The 17742-nt window shown below is 39.2% G+C and overlaps 1 protein-coding gene across 1 annotated transcript; it reads right to left on the bottom strand.

Moving 5' to 3' along the window:
- Nucleotides 1-6546: 6546 nt before the first annotated feature.
- On the bottom strand, nt 6547-17132 carry LOC121186569 (galanin receptor type 1-like). Its single transcript, XM_041045340.1, has 3 exons — nt 16467-17132; nt 16299-16364; nt 6547-6867 (listed from the first exon to the last, which is right to left on the bottom strand). Exons 1-3 carry the CDS (start codon nt 17130-17132, stop codon nt 6547-6549), a joined length of 1053 nt encoding a protein of 350 aa, XP_040901274.1.
- Between the last annotated feature and the right edge of the window lie 610 nt (nt 17133-17742).

The following is a 17742-nucleotide window of genomic DNA, read 5'->3' as shown; positions in this document are numbered from 1 at the left end:
GAGGGAATTAACTCTATCATCAGGGACCTCTTCAGCCTTTGTAGCCACGGAGGCAAAAACCTGACCTGAATTCAAAGCAGCCAATTTGCTGTCATGCATCAAGATGATATTACTGGCGTTCCACGCTGCCTTGAATCCTGTTTATGGTCACTCGACGTAACTGATCTTTAAGTGTTGCTGATGGGATCGCTTTTGCAAATTGACTAAAACATACTTGAGAGACAACTCTGAGTGCTGAGAATTCAGATTTTATTTTCCAGGCCTCTGACATCAGTTACAAAAATGACATTTTCCTAATCACTGTTATTAACACTGACTTTTTTTGTATTGTGTCCCTACCATGGCTAACATGTTGGTATTGGGTTCATAGTTTGGCTCTGGTCCTCACCATGTGCAGTTTGAATGTTCTGTCCGTGTCCATGCAGTTTGTGTGTGTGCGTGTGCGTGTGTGTGCGCGCGCTACATTTTGACTCACTGATGCAGGCTGGATTGCTGACAGAGCAATTACTCTGGATTCTAAGAGGAAATTAAACTAAACGTTTACTTTTCACGTTCTTTCCTTTTAGTTCTGTGGCTGTCAAGGTCACATGTGCTCATATAACATTTTTTAGCATTATGTGTTAGTGAGTCAGCCCGTGCTCTTCAGTTGCCAAAGCCCATGCTGTTTCCCTAATGCTTTTCTGGGAATAGACATGTAGCTGTGGTAATTGGTTTTTCACTCTGGAAGGGTTTTTGCAGTGCCCATGTATCACACGATCACAGCGACCTGAAAGCAATGCAACACAGGGAGAAATAATATCTCGCTGTATGTATGATGTTTTACCACTATCAAGTGCAGGAGTATGTTTAAGAAAAAAAGAAGAAAAGAAAAGAAAAAATTGAAATATCACTTGACAGTTTTCCAACCGCTGTCGACACTAATTTGTTAGATTAACTTCACTGCTGCTCCTAGAGTGTGGTTTGTTCCTGCCAACAGCAGATGCATTATACTTTAAGTTTAAAATCCCTTATTATCCTAAATTAAGTAAAAGAAGTAATTGATTCTCACTTTTACATGTTGAGTAATAACCAATCATGGCTCGCTCATAATTACAAGGGTTAAAACGTTCACAGCATGACGCTCATCTGCTCTGCAGAGACTATTTAACATCATATGTTAGCAGAGAATCATGCAAATACAAAGGTAAAAATTAAAGTAAGGAAAAATTCAGTTCACGTGATTTTGTGGAAAGGGAGGACAGGAAGAGAATAAACTCGTTTTCTGCCATTTTTGAGATAAAAACAACTGAAAAGGAAGCCTTTCATTTAATAGACACAAAAAATGCAGTAAACTAGGAACATTTCAGGGAATTAATAGCAGCTTACATGCATTTTAATGAATAATTTTAACGGTTAAATACTGCAACACTTGGTAATGGGTGACCTTTTCAGTCTATTTTGATAGTATCACTGGTCTGCACCGCAGCTCAGTGAAGCCAAACTTGAACCCATTCTCGCTCCATCAGCGCCAATTAGATAACGGCCAGTTCAGAAGAAGTGAGGCGGCACGATCTGGACGTGGGCAGAGTGAGCAACATGCTTGTTTATGAATGAGTGAGTGATCTTTAAGTCTAAATGTTGATCACTGCTTTGGTCGAGTGTTTTCCTGCCGCTTGCAGTGAGAAGGCTTTCTGTCTCTTATCCTCTTGTGGTAATGGAAAAAAAAAGTGAGTGTTTGTGCCAATCTCAGTGTGCATGTGATTGTAAGATTAGCAATAATATGTCTATTCTTAAGAAGAAAGAAATAAAGAAGCATTATATAACAGATGGCTGAAAAACATGGATAAAAAGCATGAGATGAGATGATGTGTTACTGCCCTATTCTTCCTGTTTGTGTTTCTATTAGTTCTTAATAAAAGGACAGTTATGACTCATTATCTTTGTGTAGCTCTACTATGAAATACAACCAGGGATATAAAATATGCAAGGGGACAACATTGATCCCAAGCTGTGGAGGTAATTTTACTCTCATACACTTTGAAATTTTTGTTTTGCACGAGTTCATCAGAGGCAGAGATGCTCTGTCTGCTCTTAAGGCAGGAATGAGATCACTTTGACGTCAACAAGAGCCACAGTCCCTCTGTTGCTGCAGCTACCTGAGTGATATAACAGGCAAACTTGAATGGCAGAAAAGAAATTATGGGGGAAAACAAAAAAGAATACTATAAATGGCGCTGACGTCTGTTTCAGTCGCACTTATGTATTAATGATTTCGGACAGCAAGCAGGAACTAGTTTTACTTTAGGCCAGCCTTCCGTGGCCCTTTGCTCCTGTGGAGGTGTATGGCTCAGAAGGGATTATTACGTAAACAGCCATCAAAGAATAACTGATAGCAGTCTTAGAAAGAGCATCTGTGGGAGTACTCCACCATCACAGTGTGTGACTCAGGCCGGGCTTAGGACAAGAGGAGGCGTCCATTAAGTCTGTCATAATCACTCAGAAATCTGCAAACTGCTAGAAAACACACATCTACATAAGTAAATCAAAATGTAAACTGGCACAAGAGTAAATTTGTCCAAGTTAGCAAGTGATTATATACTTTTTTCTTTTTCTTTGTATGTGTGTCCTCCTGCAGCTTTTATTAAGCCACCCGACAAGATTATTTTTTGCTTCCAGTACAACTTGCCCTCTGTGACATTTTTAACATTTTTTTCTACTACTGCCTTCACAGTGTACCTGAAGGCAAGCACAATTACATAATTATTAGCTGCTATAGCACATGATCCTATTATATTTTATTAACAGTACTGAAAGTTTAAAGCCACACTAGCAGCTCTGTGAGGCTGCATTTAAAAGAGCACTCCACTGATTTAAAAGTGCATTTCTAGAATATGGCCAGAGTCACTATCAACAGTTCTTCCTTGTCAAAGTCTAGACCCCACATTACCCACAATGCATTTCAGCTGCCAACAGTTTGGTCAGAGAATCACACATCTATGTAAGTGATGTTGAGATATTTCACTCTGGACCCAAGTGATGGACTGACCACTCTGCTGGCATGGCTACTGCTGTGACTCTAATGCTTTATAACTGCCCTCAGAAGGACCTAGAACATTTTTACTAGTCTTTAACGTGAGCTTAGAAACACTATAGCTAGTATCAGTCATAATGCTAATACAATACGACCTCACAGAGAAAATAAATAAATAAAACCCAGTTTGATTCCATGTGGTTTCATCCTCTATAATTTAGGTCAAATGTTAATGGTAAAAGCAGCCATGTCCCTTGTTTCCCCTGGACCTGATTTTCACAATAACAACCAAATGTCCTTTGTGTAACATAAGCTTGTTTCTGTTTCTAGCTCCAACTGTATCTGATATACTTTGATTGAGTTTTCATCCCATGTGCAAAATCAAATGTGAGTAAAGTGTTATTTTGTCTGTTTTGTTCATGTCTATTAGCATCTTGGTTAATAGTGTTGCCCTGAAAGAGGCCCCTTCTTGCTAGATATTTACAGCACAAGGCATCATGGGAAGACAGACCATTTCCTCAGACCTCTTAGGGACCACTGAGTTGATCTGATGCCAGGAAATGTACTCTACCGGTGTATAATCAACAAAACCTAACTCTGAGGGGAACCCAACTGGTGGAACCTACACTGCTATTTTCACTCTTTTTGGCCACAGCCCGCTGTGACTGTGAGGGAGGTGATGAGACGTGAGAACACTTTTTTTTTTTTTTTTGTGATTTCATTTGTGAGAAAAGACTGAGTAAGTTCAAAAATGCAAAGCAGGTATTGGTGAAATAAATAAAAAAAAAATCAAGGAAATGCCACAGAGTTTAATATAATTATATAAGCACTGCATAAAGACACAATCAAAAGCCTGGATATATTTTAAAATGCCATCCAGATATTGAATACTTCAGAGAGCCTTAACTGTTTCTTACTTGCTGCATTTCAAGCACAGAAAGATTAAACAGACAAGAAAATAATCTTTTTTTTTTTTCCTATTCTGGTAAATTACTTGATTTCACTGTTGAATTAATACAGGAAACAATGCTGAAAAGACACATTAAGACAACCTCAATAAAACACATAAAGCACTGAAAAGCTGTGCAGACAGTATTGTCTAAGTGAATGAATAAATAAAAATGGACAAACACGTGGATCCCGCAAGAAACCTACACTAAGAAACAGCACCTTTATTGCAAGTCCTCACTCAGCAGTATGTGCGACGTGTTTGCTTTCACATACTCTTTTAAATGCTGTTAAAGGAGAGATCGTGCAGTTTTAGCGCTTAAATCTGAAAAAGTGTATTGAAAGGTGTCTTTGCAGAATTAAAGCTAACACTTTAGAAGACAGCCGGTAAATTACAGTGTAAACATTTTGTTCATACACACCTACATCCTGGTAGGTACAACAGAAGAAGTATCCCTATATACATGTATTTATGCTCTCTCTCTTTCTCTTTCTCTCTCTCTCTCACACACACACACACACTGAATAATTACACTTCAATTTGTGGGCTGTAATCTAAAGTGTTACAAAAACAATGCATGTTCTGCTGATAAAGTTTTCTTTTGTTCATGTGCTCTTTATATTGGTGTTTTGAAGGAAACAACACTGCTGACATCCATGTCTGTATCTCACCAACACAGAGCCACGTCCTTCCACGCATCTCCTGGATTAGGTTTCCATGCACGTCCCATTAAAAAAAAAAAAAAATCCCCCAAGTCCTGTGTGGGCATGGAGCATCACCATCTGTACAGTCAGTGTTCTGGTGACCAAAGTCATCAACTGCACCTCCTCTGCCCTGTGGGAATAATCCTTGACTCACATCTGAAATGCTCACTGGCAGGGAGGATGAGAGTCTGCTGATTACACTGATTAGTTCCTCCTCCCTGGATGAAGTTGGTGTTAATCAGTCATATCAGATGCTGCTGCTGCTGCTGCTGCAAAAAAAAACTTGCTGCAGACTTGCTCCCCTCCATGGCACATGGTTGCGTAATCTCATTTTTGAATAATAGATGCGACACATTCCCTAAAGTCCACAACTTTGAAGATGTACATAAAATACTATTGAATACTGAAGGTCCAAGTTAAAGAGCTCATATTGTTTCATTTCAATGATTTTGTTTGAATATACTGAGGTAAAGCTGCTGTGTGGAGGCTTGGCACATCACATACATATGGCAATACAACATCAGAATTCTTCATTTCCACAGGATGTCCTGTTAGATTGTTTTTGTTGTTGTTGTTGGTTTTTTTTTTTTTTTTTTTTTTTGTGGTTAGAAATAGAGGGCTACCACAAAGGGTGCAAACCAAGTATGAGGCTTTATGTGTCCAACAACATGGCTCAGTCATACGGCACAGCATAGTCCAAAAACCGCTAAAATAGTATAACAGCCTGATCCAGAGTGAGGCTTTCATAGGCAAATGTTAATATCAGCTTCAGTGTCCACAGTATTTACAACCAAATTACACTTAGGTTAACCCCCAACTATGGGTTAAAGGACAAAAAAAAAGCAGGATATATGGTTCATTATTTGTGGTTGTGTAATGAACAGTTTTTCAAAGACCACAATAATCTGTTGGATCTGTCGATCTTTGCTGAATGCGCCCAGTAAAAACAGTAAACAGTTGAATTTTTCCTGCACAAAGCAAAGAGACTGAACAGGGCTTAACGGTTTAACATGGTCCCCATGTTTTTCTCTTTGTAGATCGTCTTTATTTGCCCAGACTTTATATCAAATTAGTTCTATTTCAGGTGGTCAACAGCTAAACAGCTTTGTGAAGCAGATGAATTTAGACATCTGTCTGAAGTTTGACTCTTGAGTTAGTCACAGTCAAGGTCTATCTGTCCACTGCAGTCCCGTTCACACACTCTCCAACTCTGAAGTGGATAACTTTAGCAAGCCAGCCTTGCTTAAGTGTAATTCACAGCATGTAAATCAGACTTAGCTATTTTAATGTATTTTAAAAAATCACAAAATGTAAATTTAGTAGACAACCCCATCCATGCATCAAGCTAGTTAAGTTAACCAAGCTAACACGTTCAAGATGAGTTTCTCCACTGAATGCACAGATATGAACTGATATGAGCCCACCATCCAACTGCACTCCATAATTTCCATGGAAAAAAACATAGATTTTTCATACTTTTGAAGTCTGAAGGTGCCCCATATTTTTAATGTACTGGTATGTAGATATACCATGAAGTGACATGTAAATATCATCTGCAATCAAAATGAGTCTCACTTCAGAGGGTGGGGGGTCATTTTCCTGAGTTTCAGACTCCACGGGTTTTCATGAAATGAAGAGATGCAGGAGGCTGATCAAAGAGCGAGTAATCATGTCCTGCAGCCACAGTGGCTTTATCTCCTCTAGTTCAGGCATAATGAACAGCGCTTATGTGGAACAGTAGAGCTGTGGCAATATCCAGGCAACTACACTTACCTACATCGAAAAAAAAACATCTGATGGCTCTGTCACTATGACTTTACACTGACTTTCAGTCTGACAGTTGCCTTAATTCATTTTCATGTCACCATCTGCAACCTTTTCAGTCAAACATTGGTGCAGTTGGTCGAGGGCGGCGTGTCCGCTTTGCTGCGGATCTCCTTTATGTCGTTCAGCGGGGAGTCACTGGTACCGATCTGGCATTTGAATACCTGCTTGTAAGCCTTTCTGAAGTTCTCAGACAGGAAGGCGTAGATGACCGGGTTGACAGATGAGTTGCTGTATGCCAGGCAGTGGGCGGCCACTCGTAACACAAAGGAGGCCTGGTTCAGGGGGAAGGTCCCAAACTCCACCCAGAGGTGAACGACATGATGGGGGAGCCAAGAGAGGCAGAACACCACCACCACCACCAGCACTGTCTGGGCCGTCTGGGATCCACAAATGAGTAACAGAGAACAGAAGGGAACAGGAGAGAGATTTAGTCAGTGCCTTCAGGGATAACAGTGACAACATTTATATGCTGTACTCAGGTTTAACTGTTAGTCAGGACAAAAGAATAAAGTAAGGTTTTATGAGGTTTGGGCCTTGGAGAACTTTCCTTTGTTGATATTCTTCTGCTTCTCTGCTATTATTCTTTATTATTATTCCCTCTTGTCCTGTGATATACCACACCTAGAAATGTACTTTGTTACATCTTTATGAAGTTAATAATTTTATTTTTATGTTACTGACTAAATCTTTTAATATGCCCTTTTTATGTTTTCATACAGATTGAACATCCTGGGCAAAGTGAGAAGGTAAGGTTTATACTCACTTAAAATACACAGTTGTTTATGTGAAATACTGAAATGAACCTGGGTTCAGTTCATCAACTACAGTGAGAAAATGGTACTCATAGGTGTGATTATAAAGCCTAGTGTGCAGATTTTGTTAGCATGGTGCAATGGTACAATCAACAAGAGGCCAGTCTTTATATATAATTGGCATATCCTGAAAAAGTAAAAAAGTGGCTTATTTATACATCCTGCAGACAAAGAACAACATCAGGACCCATTTGGAGTCTGCCCTTTGGAGTTTATGGTGAATGTAAGTCAAACATACAGTGAAGATAATATGAATATTAGCTGTACTGCAGTTCCTGCTGAAACCAGTAGATACAGCGGACCAATCTGCATGCAATTCCGTACTCACTCAGGGCCTTGTAAAACCCTTAATTGTATTACATTAAACTGACTGGCACCGCATAAATCACATTATCCTATTGACATTTCACTCAGCAGGTCCAGCTGCAATCCCGTAAATGTTCAGATGACCCTCATATCAGAATTGACTGTGATACAAATGCTCATTCGTATTGTTTATTTGGTCGGACAGGACATAGGTGATGTGTTGAACTTGAGGGGGGAAAGAATATAATGGAAAATCTGTCTAATCCATACATCTAATTTCACTCCTGAACATGTCTACAGAGCTTCGTATCAGACTTACAATCACTCTCTAGCTCGATATTGAAGCTTCTCATCCATAAGGCTATTATGGCCGTGAAGATTTATGTGTGTAATAATGACAAGCATGTAAAAAAATAAAAAATAAAAACTACAACATGCAGTAAATTGGCTGAACAAGAAGAACAACAGCAGAAGAGCAGAGCTCACTGCACTTGTCAAAACTAAGATTATTCTATTCTGAAGCTATGAACATAAATTACAGGTCACATGTTATGATTTACACTTGGTACCTATTTCTGAGAAAGATCAGACAACCCTTGATAACCACGCACATGCGTATTCACTTAATAACTTCACGGGTAATTAATTTAATGAGCAACTGATGGCCACTTAATCTACAGGAATATCCATAGACAGCATTTCTGTAATGTGTTTAGTTTGAGTCATAAAGTGAGTAACATCTGGCAGTGTAGTGGTGATTACCTCCAGTTGATCATACAGTTTAACAGAAAAGTATTTAGTCACACGTTTCCCCCTCTAAAGACCCAAAACATAAGATTATTGACTAGATATATTTTAAGAAAATGTGATAACTTAATGTGACTGTTATGCCAAACTGATTTCATGCAGTGTCTAAGAGGTGGATGTTATTACTTTGGGCAGGGCTATCAGTAAAGCCAAAGGCTACAGCTGGAAAGTGTCATCATAAAAAAAAAAGAACTAATTACATGCTGCCGGGCCCCTCCACTGCATTTCTTGGTAGCAAGTGGATTTATTCCAGAACTAATTAGATCCCATCATTTAACATAAAAATACAGAGAAGACTGAAATTAATTTGAAATGCTGCTTTTTTTTTTTACGTGGTTTTGCTCTTGGTTTTGTATTATTAATGTTGTGCTAATCATAATTTATATTAACAACTGATCAAATGACAATATCAGTGTCAAGAGGGTCAGTTATCATGTGGCTCTGCAAAGCTTTTTTGGCAAACTGTTTTCTGGCCCTGTAACTTTACTGTTGGGTTCAGTCTCACAGCTCTCATCGGTGTGGTTTTAAGCAGCAGCAGGCAGCTGTTTTCAGTGAATAATAACTGTGTAATAACCCAACTCTAAATGAATTCTAATGTTGCTTCATGTTCACTGGACGTGTAAATAGGCAACTGATTGCTAGCATGTTCGCATTAACTGTAAATATTAGTCCGTGTTGTCTTCACAACTTGTTGCACTACACCAAAGTAGCCAAAAAGAAAAAAACAAAACAAAACCTCAAGATTTAAATGGAACGAACACTGAAGAAAGTCAGTATGGCAAAAGCACAAGCAGGTTAATAGGGTTTTAATTAGATTTTTTTTTTTTTTTAATTAGATTTTTTTTTTGTTGTTGTTGTTTTTTCCGAAACACAGATAGTGAACTTTTCAACTCAGACCAAAATAAATTAACCGTAAGTTCACATTCATATCCCATTAATGGGTTTTACCAACTCGCCATCTTCTCTCTCCTGTAGTTTTGTGCACTCTCTTCTCTTCTCCTGTCACTTTTTTTAGGTATTTCTGCCTCTGGAACTGTAGAGTCTGGACTGCTAAAATTTTCATCATTATTATTATTATTATTATTATTATACCTTGCCATGAGGAACCTGCATTGTGCTATATTCTCTTTCCTCCTGCTCTCTCACTCGTTCTCTCCCACCCTCTCCACCCCTGTTTCTCTGTCTCTCAACCCAGCCAGTCGAGGCAGACGTGCCTGGTTCTGGCTCAAGGTTTCCTCCTGTTAAAAGGTAGTTTTTCCTTTCCAGTGTCACAGAGTGCTTGCTCATGGGGCAATGTTCTCTCTAAAATATATTGTATGGAGTAAATTCTTGACCTGCTCTTTATGAAAAGTGCCCTGAGATAACTTCTGTTATGATTTGGTGCTCTATAAATCAAATTGACTCGACTTGAGAAGGTTGTAGACTAAAACTCACATTTTCTTCAAGTCTCTCTCAGATGAGGAGTAGTGCAATAATGATAACAGTCAGTGCAAATGTTTGTGCAGTCTGATGAAATGCTTCATGATCATCATTTCAATTTAAAATTTTCTCACAGCCGAGTGCAGTATTGATCTTTTTTTTTTTTTTTTTTTACAATAAATGTGTAATGAAACTGCAGCACATCAGTCATGTCTGAGATAAATATCACTGACTGGACGTTATCCAATTTTGAATGGAAGGTCAATATTGGCCTGCCATATCAGCCCAACCCTTATTCACAAGTATGCACATAACACACACCAGCACACATACACACAGTAGCCAGGGACAGGTTCCCACAGTTTTAGTGCAGCAATATGTTAATAGCAGTGCTTTGTTTGGATAGCCTCCATCACACATTCATATCTTCACCTCAGCCCCCAGAGAGCCATCAGTTAGGCTAATATAAACAGCAACATCACCACAGGAAGACAAATCTAATACAATCCATTTTCTCCAGCCACACTGTCTCTCCTTGTAACCTTCTCTTGTCAAAAGCTGTTAGCTCCTCACTAAAATGTTTTAAATATTTGATTAAAAGCTGTCAAGATTTATTTTTGACTTTGAGATATTGACCTTACAATGATCCATCTTCTTCTTTTACAGTGTCACAGTTCATTAATGTGAATATTTTACTGTACTGAAGGACTGAAAGTCAAAGCTGGAGATCAGGACACAAGATAGATTTTTCTCCTTAATGGAAAAAAAAACATGCCATAAAAACCATTAACAGTTATTGCAATGTGATGTGCTCTGCAGTCCTGGGTTCATTGTGTTGTTTTCCTGCATTAGTGTTTTTTTCCCCATAAAATGGTTACATGAAAATAATGTTTCCTTTTCAGTTACCAGTTTGAATTTGTTTGCAGGAAAATGTTCAGCCACGTAAAACACCAGTGATAATTATCAGGTTTTGGCATCAGTTTGTTAGAATCAAAGAGGGGTTCTGCACCAACACTTAATAATCATATCATACAGGGAGAAATCCATCAACATGTCAGATTCTTCAGTGGGTTTAAGAGTAAGATTAAGATTAAGATTAAGATTAAGATTAAGATACACCTGGGTGAGTGTGCTTCTGACAGAAATAGACCAGAATACATAGCAGCTGTAAGACAGGCTGGGTTTGTTGGCGGGTTCAGACAGAACTAACTACACTACTACATTGCTTGCTTTTTCTTTTTTTTTTTTTGTACTGCCTTTATTGGATAGTGAAGACAAACAGGAAATGTGGGAAAACAGAGTAAGGGAATGACATGCAGCAAATGGTCCGGCTGGGAGTTGGATCGGGGACTTGCTCAGGGTATTTACGGTCATGTGGTATGCTCCCTAACCACTCTGCTGTTAAGTCGCCCCACTATAGTTCTGGTTTAGTGTCCCCGGATGTGCATCACTTCCTTCTCTGAGACTGAACTTTTTGATGTATTTCAAAACCTCACTCAACTTATGAACTTGTAACACCAACACAGGAACATATAATGGGTCTTTAGGATATAAATTTCACAAGCGCACACACACAACTGGAGCCGCAGCCACACTGGCAAAAGCGATAGTAATTCTGAATGTGTTGCTAAAAAACAGCAAGGAGACTGTCTGAACATTTACATGCTAAGTGACTAACATAAGGCTACTAAGACGTTTCTAGGGATTAGCCATATTTGAGGTTGAGGAATGATGGGTAAATGTTTGCCTGCAGAGTTTGCGTGCCACCTTTCTGGGATCGTCCTTTACCCTCTTGAAATGACCCTAATAAACCATGTTAACGATGTCTGTCCATCCGACTATCAGGGGACAGCACTGGTTTCCATTCACTACTATTATGTGAATATTGGAAGTTGAGTTCATTGAGATCAACAGCTGTTGCCACTAATTGCCCAGTCATGTGCCATTATAACATTACAGAAGAAGAGGGTGCAATGAGATGTATATGATATGAACTTAAACCTTGAAATGTGGAAACTCATTTGGAAAACATGACTGAAATATGACATTTATGTTTGTGCCACGTAACAATTAAAGGAATGTCATGATTTATTTGCTAAGTAAATAAATTATGACGTTCTTCAGTATTAACTTTATATTTACTAAGTAAAACCTTTCTTGTGATATTTGGACTTTTCTTTTTTAAATTTCCAGTATTTCAAGTTGAAAATGCTCATTTAAAAAAAGGTGAAGTCTGAGGTTAGTCAATCTTATGGATTTCAGTTGCACTTATAAATCTTGAAGCACTTCAAAGTTTGATAAACTTAAAGCACAGCACAATTAATGCAGCTTTTCAACTCCTTTGACAGGGTCCATAAATGTTACTTTAAATTTCTCTGGAACTCACTGGGAAATCACTGGGAGCTGCTGAGTGACACTATTAATTCTTTCAGTTAGGATAACACATACTTTACAATAGTAACACTCAAGTGATAATAACACCACACTGTCAATAAGTAATTTGGTCTCTAACGTTTCAGCTGTCCCCGTTTCACATTACAGATGCTGTTAAACAATTTCAAGACCACAAAATGTTCATTTTCATAATTATCCAGAACCATCTGTTTGCTCTGTCTAGATGCCTGGCTCACTTCATTGAGCGGAAACTTCTAAATCTACAGTACTAATTACTGCCTTTTTAACCTCTGGTTCAGCACAGAGAATCCATTAAAAACATAATTGTTTGCCAAGTAAAATGAACTCCAATGACTCTGGTATTCCCAAGAACATTAACCAGGAGCCATTCTTCGAGTCTTTCAATTTATTTTTTTATCCAAAAAGCAACAATATGTCAGATTTTCTTTATCTGATCACATGATCATAAAATTTGTCACATTTTGGCACACAGACCTTCCAGAAAGTTTAAGGAAGATTTACTATTTTTATTCATTTATCTTGGTGATTTGGCTTTTGACAGTGTCTCATTTGACTGTTCGAGACAGTCTGATTCCTACTGTGGGTGTGTGAGGCTGATAAGAAGTTTGTCTACATGTATTTCACAACAGCAGCGGGAGTAACCTTGCTCTTCCCAGCTGTCACTGACATTATATTTCACAGGCCTGGTAGTGAGCCCCAAGTGAACCACACAAACCACTGACTAAACACTTATTTGAACAAAGTCTCACAGCTTTCCACCAAGGACATTGTGTGGCCCACTGCAAATTATTTATTTGTCTCATTTGCTTGCAAACACAACACCAACCTCGTAGTTAATTGATAACGACACTCTACATCAGTATAGATCATGGTTTTCCTTTGAGATAAACTAGTTTATGGTTAAAGGAACAGCTCAACATTTTGGAAGATATGCTTTTTCCCTTCTTGCAGAGATATAAATGATAAAGACAATAAAGTCGATACTACGGCGGAGACGCCTGACAGTCACTGCAGCTGGACAAGAAACAGTGCTGCACTTATGCCACATTTACATAATATCACCTAGACCATAATTACTGGCAAACAGGTTGAAAAAAACATTGATTTCAGTCTGTTTGATATTGGGAATTTCTGCCAGCTGCAAGATCTCCCACTTAGTGCAAAGAACTACAGATGTGTCAAACAAACCTGTGGCAAAATTGCTGCAAAGCCTCTGTAGCTGGCAGCTATGTCATAATAAAACCCTGATGTTAACACTAATATGTGTGATTCAGGTAATTTAAAAGAAATTAAACACAATTTGTTTGTATCTGATTTCATTTTTTAACAAATGGCTCCAAATACATCAACACAGCAGAAGTGTCACATAAGAGCTTAAAAGCTTTTGTAACATGTTTTGCTGCCACAAAAGGAATAAATTCATGAAGACTAAAAAAAAAAAACGAAGTTCACTGCATCTCTCGACGTCTTTCATGTAGAAAGGAACCGCAGAGAAAATCTGTTTTTAAACAGATTTTCAAACAGCCAAGATTTACCATTGTCCCTGATGATGAGCTCAGAAAGACAGCCCGAAAAATAGAGAAGTGATTCTGACCACTTCCAAGAGAAAAGGCTTCAGTGATAAGGACTCTTTTCACCTTGGATTCATGTTATCTCAGGGAAACTTTCCCAACAGGACGGATGACAAAGTGTTTCCTCGCCTCAAAAAGTCATTTTCTCCTAAACACATGTTGAAAAAGGGGGGTTGTCTTATAATCAAGGTCCTCTTATGTTATATGGTTTCTAATTTAGGCAGTTTAAATGATGTGACTACAAGGATAGTAGTGAGGGTAACTATGTTGGAACAATACATAAACTGTCCTAGGTCAGAATAATGGTAGGTTATCATTGTGCTTTAGAGATGCTGGCAGGTGATGATTTCTGCTACCTTTGGACAGAGGCATGCTAGCTGTTTCCCTCTGCTTCTGGTATTTATGCTAAGCTAACAGCCCCTGGCATTAGGGACATATTGAACAGCTAGTTATATGAGCGGTATTGATCTTCTTGTCTAACTCTCAGCAGGAAAGCGTAATTCTCAGTGCTGAGCTACAGTTATTCACGTAATTTCACGTAATTTAGTCATTGTTGGCTTAATTGTTGACACTGATAACAGCTGGGTGACATTAGCACCATTAGGTAACACTGACCAGCAGGAAAGCTACGGTGCGCTGACTTTACCACAGGACACACAGACTGCAACTGAACAGCCAGGTTATGTTTTTACAGCAACTCAGAGTGAGGAGAAAGCAGCCAGGGAGTTGAGTCATCATGGGACCTGCCACATGACAGGTGTTGTGCCAAAATTTGTTTCCCCTTAAAAATGTGTTTTGCCTGACAGCACCTCTACCTTGAATTCACACCATGGAATGAAGTGAAAACAGCTTTGTGGGCTTTCATGCTGCTGTTTTCTTTTTTTTTTCCTGACTTTTTTTTTAGAGCACTCTATAAGTCTATAAAGTTTTTAAGTTATTTAAACTAATTCTGTTTTCTGTCTATTACTATTGCATGTTAAATAATATAAATAATTCATTTTTATTAAACACCTTCCTTGACACATAGCCTATTGGACAAAACAGATACACACTGCCAAGGAAACACCAGTTCTGGCACAAGCACAAGCATACTTGTGTATTTGTGAATGTTGAAGTTTTTCAATGTAAAATTGCTCATTTTTGCACCAGTGTTTATGTTTCTCATTGTTAACGGAGCTGACACCTAACTCGTATTTAACATGTGTGCAGGCTGTCTGACGTTCTGACTTTCATTATAGTTAAACAGTAGCTAGTAATTTATATATTATAGTCTGGATTTAATGCACTGTTTGCCAACCTTTTTTTACAAAGCTGTCAGTGTAACATTCCCTTTGTGAATTACTCCATCAATACTCTGCACAGTGAGCACAGCTGATCATCAGTATTTCTGAGATTCTAGTTTCATTATCCACTGTTGTTTTAACGCAATCAGGCATGTATATGTAAGTGTACATCAAAGCACATTTGTATTCTCATCAACCTCCACATCTCTTGGCTGACCAGGAGTCTTAACTCCTGGCTTCATGGCACACGGCAGTTATCAGATCGTGCTGCTAAACTGACCAGCTGTGAAGAATAATGGTCAGACAGACAGACAGACAGACAGACAGATCGGCAATCAAGCGGGCGACAGCAGATAACTGGCTCTCTGGGAAGCTAAATTACCTCCACCAAGAATAATGAAGACTAGATGGCAGTTTGATTGCACATTGCTTTTGGCCACTTTGCTTGAGTGTGCCAGTTAACATTAAGCATTACAGCATTAATATTCATTATTTTAAACCCAAGGAAAAACAAAGAGGATGGGAATAGTTTCCTCTGGCTGCCTGTTGAATCGGAGGTAATGGTGCGGCATATGGCACAGACAGACTACTCCCTGGCTGAATAATGTGTGCAGGAGCGTAGGTCAGTGTAGCTGTGATATATATCCTCCTAGGGGCTAAGAACACTGACCTGTGCTTTGAATCAAACCATATGTCAACAGAAGAAAAGGGCTGTAGCCTAGTGAACTGTGAAACGCACTGATCCAGAGAGATGAGGGCTATTTCAGTAAAGGTATGACTTGTATGTGCCTTTTCTTAAATTTCACATAAAGGCTGACACCATTCATCATCATTAACTGTAGAATTACCATAATCATCATGGCAGATAATAGTGTGAATATTGTCACTTTTCAGGGAACATTTATTACACAATGAGTGTTTTCAGTGTATTAAGTGTTATTATCACTGGATTTCTTTCTTTGTCGGACTTGGAACTAAAATCTGTGCCATTTCACATTCATATTTCTCATTATGTTATTTAATTTTATGTTATTCAACAAGTGGCTGAAAAACCCATCCACTTTCATCCATCCAGAATTTATCCAGGGTTTTTTAACTGATTACATTCAAACAAGTTTGCAAACATATGACTGTAAGCCATGATATATACCCCAGCCCCAGCCCCCCCCCAAAAAAAGCCTGGCTTTATACATACCTTTTTCTTCGATGCCTCTGACTTTTTGGACATATTTCTTAGTTTTTTGTGCAAGTGATTTAAAACCTGTAAGTAAGGAAATAAAGGTAGAAAAAAAGATAGATTTGTAATAGTCAAAAAAGCATAATTATAAAATGACACATGACCCATGTGATTAGCTTTCCTTACCTTTGCATAACAGAAGGAAATCAGAAGCAGAGGCAACACATAACCAAACACAAACGTGCAAACGACATAGACTTTCTTCTGGTTTTGATCTGGCCACACTTCCCAGCAAAAGGTGTGATTTTCCCCTCTGTGAAAAATGTTCTGGTAATACATGACAGGCGCTGCCATGGCCAGAGAGAGTATCCAAATCACTACCACTCCGATCAAAGCATGCTTCGCCACCCGGATAGAGGAGGACTTTCTGGAGTGGACGATGGCAATGTATCGGTCCACGGACATGGCAGACAGGGTGAAGATGCTCACCAGCATGGACACAGTGAAGAAATAGTGGATGAATTTGCAGATGAATGCGCCCAGCACCCACGTCGGCATCATGTAGATAGTGGACTGAAAGGGGATGCAGAAGAGCAAGTAGGAGAGGTCTGCTATGCTCAGATTGAGGATGAATATGTTGGTGGTGCTCCGCGGTTTCCCCGGTTTGCTCCGGGCCAGCACGGTGATCACCATGGAGTTGCCCAGAACACCGAGCGTAAAGATGAGCCCGAAAACCAGCAGCGTGATGAAATTATCCGTGCCGATCCCGAATAAAAGTTTCTGGTCCTCTTCCTCCGCGCTGCTCATGTTCCACGGCTCTTCCAAGAGCCAAACAGACTCTGATAGGTTCATGATTTCTTTTTGCCCCCTTTAGATGAACTTGAAACGTTGCCAGATTGACCTATGGGAGGTCTGTGCGCCACTGCTGCTTCATAACACGGAGTTTTCAGAGCAGAGCTTCATGGTCCGGTACGCCTCCATTAGCGCTCCTTCACATATTGTTTTTGCTCTCCTGTATCTTTATCTCAATGTTTCGGCAAATCGTCCGCTTTATTATTATAATTCACACCAGTAACACGAGAAAACAACTCTCTCAAAGCTACCTAGTTTTCCATACGCCTTTCATCAGTCATGCCGCTGTGCGTCTTGGAGTCTCTCGCTCCTTGTGCGCACCTGATGCGTCCGCGCACCGACCGCGCTCATCCACTCTGCAGCCTATTTCTCTGCGTCTGGACTCCTTCCCTCACATTATAGCGGGGGCTGGGCTGTGCCATTCACGTCAGCACCCAGTATACCTCCTCCAAAGAAATCCTGAGAAAAAAAGAAATATTTATCTGGATACATTTTCCTCTCCTCTGCGTGGTTTCTGAAACCATCCCTGTACAGTTTAGATGCCAGAGGCCAATGCCATTTTCTTAGTCACACTCATTTAGTTTTTGACACAGTATCGGTTGGGTGCAAA

This window comes from Toxotes jaculatrix, chromosome 8, assembly GCF_017976425.1.
Source record: "Toxotes jaculatrix isolate fToxJac2 chromosome 8, fToxJac2.pri, whole genome shotgun sequence".
Classification (NCBI taxonomy): domain Eukaryota; kingdom Metazoa; phylum Chordata; class Actinopteri; family Toxotidae; genus Toxotes; species Toxotes jaculatrix.
The sequence above is the reverse complement of the archived record's forward strand: the minus strand, read 5'-3'. Positions and strand labels throughout refer to the sequence as shown.

Excerpts from the sequence above, each read along its gene's own strand:
- LOC121186569 (XM_041045340.1), bottom strand. The coding sequence starts at position 17,132 with ATGAACCTATCAGAGTCTGTTTGGCTCTTGGAAGAGCCGTGGAACATG. Across the intron at positions 16,365-16,466 it reads TTTCCTTCTGTTATGCAAAG|GTTTTAAATCACTTGCACAA; the intron begins GTAAGGAAAGCT and ends CCTTACTTACAG. Across the intron at positions 6,868-16,298 it reads CAGAGGCATCGAAGAAAAAG|ACGGCCCAGACAGTGCTGGT; the intron begins GTATGTATAAAG and ends TGTGGATCCCAG.